This window comes from Bombina bombina, chromosome 1 (genome assembly GCF_027579735.1).
Source record: "Bombina bombina isolate aBomBom1 chromosome 1, aBomBom1.pri, whole genome shotgun sequence".
NCBI classification, from domain to species: Eukaryota; Metazoa; Chordata; class Amphibia; order Anura; family Bombinatoridae; genus Bombina; species Bombina bombina.
In genome coordinates this window covers 1,555,179,265-1,555,189,804 of record NC_069499.1, presented here as the reverse complement: position 1 = coordinate 1,555,189,804, position 10,540 = coordinate 1,555,179,265, and the positions used below count along the sequence as shown (strand labels likewise).

Sequence of the window (10,540 nt, the reverse complement as noted above, 5' to 3'; positions counted from 1 at the left end):
ATCCATTCTCCAATCCTTCTTGGAGAAAGGACAAAATCCTGGGAATCCGAAACCTACTCCATGAGTAGCACTTAGATTCGCATCAATAAAGATATTTACGCCATATCTTATGGTAAATTTTCCTAGTGACAGGCTTCCGAGTCTGAATCAAGGTATCAATGACCGACTCAGAGAAGCCCCGCTTAGATAAAATCAAGCGTTCAATCTCCAGGCAGTCAGCTGCAGAGAATTTAGATTTGGATGTTGGAACGGACCTTAAATGAGGGTCCTGTCTCAGTGGCAGTTTCCACGGTGGCAGAGATGACATTTCCACTAGGTCTGCATACCAAGTCCTGCGCTATCAAGATTACCGAAGCCCTCTCCCTTGATCTGGACCCATAATGAGGAAGTTTGGCATTCTGACGAGATGCCATCAAATCCAATTCCGGTGTGCCCCATTGATGGATCAATGCCGCAAACACCTCCGGATGGAGCTCCCACTCCCCCGGGTGAAAAGTCTGACGACTTAGAAAATCCGCTTCCCAGTTCTCTACTCCTGGGATATAGATTGCTGATAGATGGCAAGAGCGAATCTCCGCCCATCTAATTATCTTGGAAACCTCTGTCATTGCTAGAGAACTCTTTGTTCCCCCCGGATGATTGATATATGCTACAGTCGTGATATTGTCCGACTGGAATCTTATGAATTTGGCCAAGGCCAACTGAGGCCACGCTTGAAGCGCGTTGAATATTGCTCTCAGTTGCAGAATATTGATTGGAAGTAGGGACTCCTCCTGAGTCCAAATACCCTGAGCCTTCAGGGAATTCCAGACTGCACCCCAGCCCAAGAGGCTGGCGTCCGTCGTCACTATGACCCATGCTGGCCTGCGGAAGCACATTCCTTGGGACAGATGATCCTAAGATAACCACCAAAGAAGAGAGTCTATGGTCTCTTAATCCAGATTTATCTGAGTAGATAAATCCGCATAATCCCCATTCCACTGTCTGAGCATGCACAGCTGCAGTGGTCTGAGATACAAGCAAGCAAGCAAACGGAACAATGTCCATTGCCGCTACCATTAATCTAATGACCTCCATACACTGCGAGGAATGGACTGAAGTGCTCGGCAAGTAGTTAGGATTTTTTACTTTCTGACCTCCGTCAGAAATATTTTCATGTCTACCCAGTCTATCAGAGTTCCTAAGAATGGAACTCTTGTCAGTGGAACTAGTGAACTCTTTTGTATATTCACCTTCCACCCATGAGATCTTAGAAAAGCCAACACGATGTCCGTGTGAGATATGGCTAGCTGGTAAATTGACGCCTGAATAAAAATGTCGTCCAGATAGGGCGCCACTGCTATGCCCCGCGGCCTTAGAACCGCCAGAAGGGACCCTAGCACCTTTGTGAAGATTCGGGGAGCTGTGGCCAACCCAAAAGGGAGGGCCACAAACTGGTAGTGTTTGTCCAGGAAGGCGAACCTGAGAAACTGGTGATGATCTTTGTGGATAGGAATGTGAAGATACGCATCCTTTAAGTCCACGGTAGTCATTTAAGTCCTCCTGGATCATTGGTAAAATATTGTTTGTATGGTCTCCATCTTGAACGATGGGACTCTGAGAAATTTGTTTAGACATTTGAGATCTAAAATTGGTCTGAAGGTTCCCTCTTTTTTGGGAACCACAAACAGATTTGAGTAAAACCCCTGCCCCTGTTCTAGTTTTGGAACTTGGCAGATTACACTCATGGTAAATAGGTCTTCTACACAGCATAAGAACACCTCTTTTTTTTTTTTTGTTAGGAAATACTGTTTATATAAAACCTGTACAGGGTAATTAGATACGTATTAATTACTTATGTAATTATACAAAACACAGAAGGGGATAGCCACAATCCAACCAATTTGCCAGTCGTAATTTCAGACTCTTCTTAATTCAACCAGTCTCTGAACTGTGACAGCACTTGTCCAGCACATATAAATTGCTTATTTCTCCCCCAGCCTGTATTAGAGCTATTGTCATCTTCATGATAACCATCCATTAAAAATATCAGACAGAAGCTTGGCCAGTATAAAACAAGGATCATGAGAAGGAACCAGTCACATTTCAAATATTTACTTGAGGACACAAAAAAGCCAAATGATTAAGGCTGAGAACTAATATATAATCAGGAAAAGCATACAAACAAAATTATGTAAGGTAATCGGTTTCCCTCAACAAAGGATTATCAGACAGGATCACTAAAATGGTTGAAAGGAGGAGACCAATCAGGCACTCAAATTGAATTTGAGGTTTAAACATCGTATAGGTAAAGGATTTTGGGAGACTAGTCTGACCAAGGAATATAGGACGGGGAAGTTATATTCCTTTCAAACAATAAGTGCTGAGCTAGGAGTTGCCACCTCTTCCACTTGCTGAGCTGGGGGGGACTCAGCCATGCTACCAAAGGATGGTGAAGGACGCAGAAGGGGGGGTTCTCTCATTTTCACTCTCATCTCCTTGGTCACCCTCAACTGTATCCCCTCCGCTCTCAGAATCTGAATCATTATTTGATCGAAGAACTCTGTGTTTGCAAACTGGACAGCTCTTCTTAGTCTTTGTGAGCCACGGATCCACACAAGAACAATGGTATGCATGAGAACAGGGCAGGACTCGTAATTTCTCACCCTCTTCATATTCTTCCAGGCAGATGGCACATACATCATATTCATCACCTTTCTTAAATTTATGTATCGGGATTTTCTTTAGCTGCTCCTTGGAAAGGCGATTTCTACGAAGATGTTTCCTATGCTGTACACAGCGCACAATCATCACAATGCACATAACTAGGATCACGACAACCACAACCACTATAAATGGAATGAGATAGTATCCTAGCGAGATGTAGTATTCTGGAACCAGGAAGACATGAGCGTTCTCATAGTAGGAGAAAAATGATCTGAGACTTTCCCCAGTGGATTCACCAGCAAACACTGAAGGAATAGTTATCAGTTTCCTGATTTTTTCATCATTCCAGACCATGTTTAGCAGCTTCTCAGAGTCAACGTTGTGAACAATAGCAGCATGAAATCCAGACAGCTGGGCATTGAGGACCTTGACATCAAAATTGCAGTCAAATCTACGGATAAGGGCAATGAACACAGTCCTGTTGTCCATTATAGGAGGTGGAGCAATAGGTATGCAGGCATTCTGGGGCTTTGCTTGTACTATAAAACCCCTCAGTCCTTCCAGTGGTAAAGGAGGCCCAAATAAAGCAGGAAGATCATCAAACATTTGAGGTGCAGTGGTATTCCGTTCTGAGTACGCATAAATTAATGAGCTGGAGATTCGGATTCCGCAGAAAAGAAGTAACAAGGTACCCAAGACATGTGATTGATGAGGTGACCTCATGTTGAGTAATGCAACCTGGAAGTTGTGTCTTTTCTTGGAGGTGTTTCTTAGTTGTCTCCGTGTTTACATTCTCTCCCTGTCTGTCTCTCTGTTACTTTCACTCTGCGTGTCTCTGTTTATTACCAGCCGTGAAGTATATCTTCCTGTCTATAGCTTACAATGCTGTCCTCAGAACACCTCTCTTTTTTTCTGGTCTACAGACAAACGTGAAAGATGAAATCTTCCCCTTGGGAGAAAATCCTTGAACTCTAGTCGATACCCCTGGTTCACGATTTCTAATGCCCAGGGATCCTGAATGTCCCTTGCCCAAGCCTGAGCGAAGAGAGAAAGTCTGCCCCCTACTAGATCCGGTCCCGGATCGAGGGCTGCCCCTTCATGCTGTCTTAGTAGCAGCAGCAGGCTTCTTGGCCTGTTTTCCTTTATTCCAGGTCTGGTTAGGTCTCCAGACTGACTTGGATTGAGCAAAATTCCCCTCCTGCTTTGTGGCGGAGGAGGAAGCAGAAGGTCCACCATTGAAATTTCGAAAGGAACGAAAATTATTTTGTTTAGCCCTCATTTTAACTGTCTTGTCCTGAGGAAGGGCATGACCTTTACCTCCAGTAATGTCGGAGATGATCTCCTTTAGTTCAGGCCCGAATAGGGTCTTACCTTTAAAAGGAATAGCTAAAAGTTTAGATTTTGATGACACATCAGCAGACCAAGTTTTAAGCCATAACGCTCTATGCGCTAAAATGGCAAAGCCAGCATTCTTTGCCGCTAATTTAGTTTAGCCATTTGAAAAGCGGCATCGGTAATGAAAGAATTAGCTATCTTGAGAGCCTTAATTCTATCCAAAATATAATCTAATGGGGTCTCAACCTTAAGAGACTCCTCTAGAGCCTCAAACCAAAAAGCTGCTGCAGTAGTTACTGGAACAATGCACGCTATAGATTGTAGAAGAAAACCCTGATGAATAAGCAATTTCTTTAAAAGACCCTCTAATTTTTTATCCATAGGATCTTTGAAAGCACAACTGTCCGCAATAGGTATAGTTGTACGCTTAGCTAGGGTAGAAATAGCTCCCTCCACCTTAGGGACCGTCTGCCAGGAATCCCGAATGGTGTCAGGTATGGGAAACATTTTCTTAAAAGTAGGAGGGGGAGAGAACGGAATGCCTGGTCTATCCCATTCCTTAGTAACAATATCCGAACTCCTTCTAGGGACTGGAAAAACATTAGTGTAAGTAGGGACCTCTAGATATTTATCCATTTTACACAACTTCTCTGGTGGTATTACAATAGGGTCACAATCATCCTGAGTCACTAAAACCTCCCGGAGTAACAAGCGGAGGTGTTCAAGCTTAAACTTAAAGGCCGTCACATCTGAGTCTGTTAGAGGGAACATCTTTCCTGATTTCTGAAAGCTCTCCCTCAGACAGCAAATCCCCCACCCCCAAATCAGGACACTGTGAGGGTACATCGGAGATGGCCAATAAAGCATCAGAGGGCTCAGCATTTACTCTAATACCTGACCTACTGCGCTTACCCTGTAAACCTGGCAGATAATAGATCTATTTAGATAATACCTCTGTAAAGGTAGTAGAAAGGTACTGCAGCCATATCTTGTAGAGTAAAATAATTAGACGCTCTAGAAGTACTTGGCGTCACTTGAGCGGGCGTTAAAGGTTGTGACACTTGGGGAGAATTAGATGGCATAACCTGATTCTCTTCAGACTGAGAATCATCCTGAGACATACTTTTATCACCTAAAATATGTTCTTTGCAATGTAAGGCCCTTTCAGTACATGAGGGACACATTTTAAGTGGGGGTTCCACAATGGCTTCTAAACACATAGAGCATTGACTTTCCTCAATGTCAGACATGTTGAATAGGCTAGTAATAACCACAAAAAATCTTGAGAACACTTTATTTAATGAAAAAACACAACAATCTGAAAAACGGTACTGCGCCTTTAAGAGAAAAAAAGCATACAATTTTTCCAAAACTGCTTTAAAAAGTTAGAACACTCCCAATTTTTGCATATATGTGTCTTATCTGGCAGGCTAAGATTGCACCACAAGTAACAAGGGACAATTAACCCTCTAGTAGAAAAAACGTTACCCAAAACGCTATGAAAAATAAAATAGCAACCCCCTGCACCTTGCCACAGCTCTGCTTTGACACCTACCTGCCATCTGGGGTCTGAAAATTACACTCTCACTTTGATAAGGCTATCTCTTCAGTTTAGGCCCACCGGTCTCCTAGGTTTAGCTTTCAACTAAGAATACCAAGAGAACAAAGCAAAATTGGTGATAAAAGTAAATTGGAAAGTTGTTTAAAATGACATGCCCTATCTGAATCAAGAAAGTTTATTTTGGACTAGATTGTCCCTTTAAGTCAAACGTCTGTGGCTACAAGAGAGAAAATGATTTATCTTATGGAAATCATGACATGAATACTGAACCTGTGCTCTAACTGGAAAATAAATCAGCAGGCTCTTTCTCTTTAGCTAGACCCAGAACCTACACCTTAAAGGAACCCCTTATGAATAGTCTATCTGTATCATGAAAATTTGATTTTGACTAGAACATGCAATTTTAAGTAACTTTCTAATTTACTTCTATTATCATTTTTCTACTTTCTCTTGCTATCTTTATTTGAAAAAGCAAGAATGTAAGCTTAGAAGCCAGCCCATTTTTGGTTCAGCACCTGGGTAGTGCTTGCTGATTGGTGTCTAAAAGTACTACCCAGGTGCTGAACCAAAAATGGGCCGTCTCCTAAGCTTACATAATTGCTTTTTTTAAATAAAGATACCAAGAGAAAAGAAAAAAAATTATAGGAGTAAATTAGAAAGTTGCTTAAAATTGCATGCTCTATCTGAAGCATTAAAGAAAAAAAATTGAGTTTCAGATCCCTTTAATAACATAATTGTTAGCTGCTAATTTATCCAATAAGTCAATTAACCCCTTAACGACCAAGGACGTACGCCACACGTCCTAAAAAAAAATACAGTTAATGACCGAGGACGTGTGGCGTACGTCCTTGGTCTGGAAAGCAGCTGGAAGCGATCCTGCTCGCTTCCAGCTGCTTTCCGGTTATTGCAGTGATGCCTCGATATGGAGGCATCCTGCAATAACCCCCCTTGGCCATCCGATGCAGAGAGAGCCACTCTGTGGCCCTCTCTGCACCGGACATCGATGGCCGGTATCGTTGGTGGGTGGGAGCTTACGTGGGAGGCGGGTGGGCGGCCATCGATGCTCTGTGTGGAGTGGAGGGGGGCGGGATCAGGGGCGGGAGCTACGGGAGTGCGCGCGTGCACGGGGGGTGATGGGCGGGCGCGTGCACGGGGCGGGAGCGGGTGGGAACCGCTACACTACAGAAAAAAATAAAGTGAAGAGACACTTAAAAACACTTATACAATTTAAATGTTAAAAATATAATCAAAGGGACCTGGAAGGGGTTGGGGGTTGGTCTTGGTGGGGGGGGGGGGGGGGGGGGGGGAAAGCTACACTACAGAAGAGGGTATTTTTTAAAGAAAAAGGCACATTTTTTTACAAAACTAAAATTAACCCTGCAAGCTCCCTACAAGCTACATAATTAACCCCTTCACTGCTAGCCATAATACACGTGTGATGCGCAGCGGCATTTAGAGGCCTTCTAATTACCAAAAAAGCAATGCCAAAGCCATATATGTCTGCTATTTCTGAACAAAGGGGATCCCAGAGAAGCATTTACAACCATTTATGCCATAATTGCACAAGCTGTTTGTAAATAATTTCAGTGAGAAACCTAAAATTGAGAAAAAATTAACGTTTTTTTTAATTTGATCGCATTTGGCAGTGAAATGGTGGCATGAAATATACCAAAATTGGCCTAGATCAATACTTGGGGTTGTCTACTACACTACACTAAAGCTAAAACTACCCCAAAAAGCTCCCTACATGCTCCATAATTAACCCCTTCACTGCTGGGCATAATACACGTGTGGTGCGCAGTGGCATTTAGCGGCCTTCTAATTACCAAAAAGCAACACCAAAGTCATATATGTCTGCTATTTCTGAACAAAGGGGATCCCAGAGAAGAATTTACAACCATTTATGCCATAATTGCACAAGCTGTTTGTAAATAATTTAAGTTAGAAACCAAAAGTTTGTGAAAAAATTTGTGAAAAGTGAACGATTTTTTGTATTTGATTGCATTTGGTGGTGAAATGGTGGCATGAAATATACCAAAATGGGCCTAGATCAATACTTTGGGTTGTCTACTAAAAAAAAATATATACATGTCAATGGATATTCAGAGATTCCTGAAAGATATTAGTGTTCTAATGTAACTAGCGCTAATTTTGAAAAAAAGTGGTTTGGCAATAGCAAAGTGCTACTTGTATTTATGGCCCTATAGTTTACAAAAAAAGCAAAGAACATGTAAACATTGGGTATTTCTAAAATCAGGACAAAATTTAGAAACTATTTAGCATGGGTGTTTTTTGGTAGTTGTAGATGTGTAACAGATTTTGGGGGTCAAAGTTAGAAAAAGTGTGGTTTTTTTCCATTTTTTCCTCATATTTTATAATTTTTTTTATAGTAAATTATAAGATATGATGAAAATAATGGTATCTTTAGAAAGTCCGTTTAATGGCGAGAAAAACGGTATATAATATGTGTGGGTACAGTAAATGAGTAAGAGGAAAATTACAGCTAAACACAAACACCTCAAAAATGTAAAAATAGCCTTGGTCCCAAACGGACAGAAAATGGAAAAGTGCTGTGGCCATTAAGGGGTTAAAAACATTTGTAGGCATCAATGTTTAAAAAAAAAAATACAAATCAAAACAACCCATAATTGGCTGAATACCAAAATCATAAGGGGCAGCTTCCCAAACTCCACTGAAGATGGTAAAATACCTGAAAGTACAAATACCTCTCTGCTATATGAATTACTCATTTTAAAAACAGTCCATTTACTAGCAGATATTTAGAAGGATGGTGCTCAAGAAATGTCAGTTATTAGAGAGATACCGCTGCCTTTGGACCCTTGTTTGTGGCTTTTAAAAAAAGGTCCCTAAGAAACTCTCTGCACCCCAGAAACACACTCTTTAATAAAGCATGTAATAGTTTAGAATCTGCTGGCAAAACAATGGAAATCAACTAAGTCACCAAGTGTGGCACAGTGGTTACATCAATGTGACTATATTTTAAGGTAGGAGGATTACTATTATATTAAAACTAGATGCAAACAACTCTTTGATCAGTAATGTGGAAGACATTTAGCAAGTAAATTTAAGAAGCAATAAAAATGATAAATCAATAAGAAGTGAAAGCCAATAGGAGGAAAAGGATCTTAGATTAATGGACTATATCCTGTTTGATTATCTCTTATTGACTAGGCGGCTATGTCAACCAAATAAAACTGTTAGCAATGGACCCTGGTTAGACTTTGTAAGCAACATTTATTCATTGTGGTAGAAGTGTCAGGTGTATTGTGTTTAGGGACACTATTTTCATGTTTCAAGTAATAGTCCTAGATGGTTTTGCCTATTTTGCCAAAGAAAATTAAGAGAAATTAGACCAGATGTTTGTTACTGATTTTTGTTTCTTTATTGTCAATTGTATACATAAAAAGCTATCCATCTAATTCTTCTGTATAGCAATATTCAATAAAAGTGGTCGAATAAAAAACCCCAAAACAAAATAGTCCACTTACAGATTTAGTTCCCATAGAAAAATTATGAATCCAGGAATAATCCTTGAGGGAACGATCAAGAGCATGATCAATGTCCATACATGTTTTGGGTTCAACCCTATGCAATATGCTCATATGTGACGGAACCGGCATGATAAAACTACAGCCTAGATAGATATTATAATAATGATAAATCAGTAGTGTCTGAATGTTTTAGAACAGAACACTTTTTTGCCTTAATTGTTTTTCATGGTCAACCCCCCCACATTTATTTGGAGGCGGCAACACCATCTGCTCTTTTAGGTTTCAGGATTTTTTCATTATTATTACCTCAAAGTGTTTAATGTCCCTTTAAGATTTCCCTCCTCAAATAAGCTTTTTTTTTTTTTTTTTTTTACATTGATTAGACCACTGGATAAAACATTTCCTCTGGATAGTATAGATCTCGTCAGGGCTACTGCAAAAAGATTCAGTGAAAAGATATAACCCTTTGGGCTTACATTCAATATTATTTTAGATCTTGTTCTTCAATACATAGGAAACCATTGCAGCTATGTTAGACTACATTACACTGATTCCACCCATCTTACAGTTTGCTCATCAATTGTTGTTTAATGGAAAACAAGTTCTACAACAGCGACTTCTATCTTCTTTTTTTTTTTTCTTCAGTCCTTGAATTAGAAGAAAAAGCTCTCTGGCATTTTGATTTCCTTACCGATGAAGTAAAATAACAAACCAAGAGCACATCTATTCATCACCTTTCTCCCGTAGAGGCAAAATATAGGACTGGGCTATCAGAGAGGTGAGAGGAATAAAAAGGTCTTGGAATGTTGGGTATCTTTGCCGCCTCCTAGTGGGCAGGAGATGAATCCCAGACGTAATGGATCGTAGACTGTCACCACTTTATGAGATATTATACGTAAGATTACAGTCAAAATCATAAGAATTAATTGGAGGCTCTGTTTGCTGCACAGGCTTGATGTAGTTCACGTGTTTTAAATGTTACCTGGAAACTACGCTGGATTTCTATTATGTTGTTCATTTTTGTTAAAAGGAAGACGCCACACTGTTGAGGCTTCTTTGGTGTCTATTTTTCTCTGCAATCCTTATAGTTCATGATCCTAAGACGAAAGCTCAACCTTTCAAAGTGAGTTCAAGCCACAAGATTTGTCCTTTATATGGGCCATGTAGGATGAATCCTTGATCGAACAATAACTACTCAGTTATTAAATATTCTATGCATATATACAACTCAATTCAGTGTGCCATAGTGACAGATGAATATAGCATTAATCACGTTTTAATGCAGTGCTTGTGGTTAACAAGTTTATGGTGCAGTCTCAGTGAAAAACATAATTTATGCTTACCTGATAAATTTATTTCTCTTGTAGTGTGTTCAGTCCACAGGTCATCCATTACTTATGGGATATATTCTCCTTCCCAACAGGAAGTTGCAAGAGGATCACCCAAGGATCGCCCTCTCTTTTTTTGAGGCAGTTCTAAATTTTAA

At 40.4% G+C, this 10,540-nt stretch overlaps 1 protein-coding gene across 1 annotated transcript; it reads right to left on the bottom strand.

Moving 5' to 3' along the window:
• Positions 1 to 1,769: 1,769 nt before the first annotated feature.
• Positions 1,770 to 3,498, bottom strand: LOC128643982 (E3 ubiquitin-protein ligase RNF13-like). The gene is given in 2 exon segments (XM_053696754.1): positions 1,770 to 2,450; positions 2,452 to 3,498. Coding segments are annotated over 2 exon segments (1,020 nt in total). The 5' UTR covers positions 3,370 to 3,498; the 3' UTR covers positions 1,770 to 2,348.
• Between the last annotated feature and the right edge of the window lie 7,042 nt (positions 3,499 to 10,540).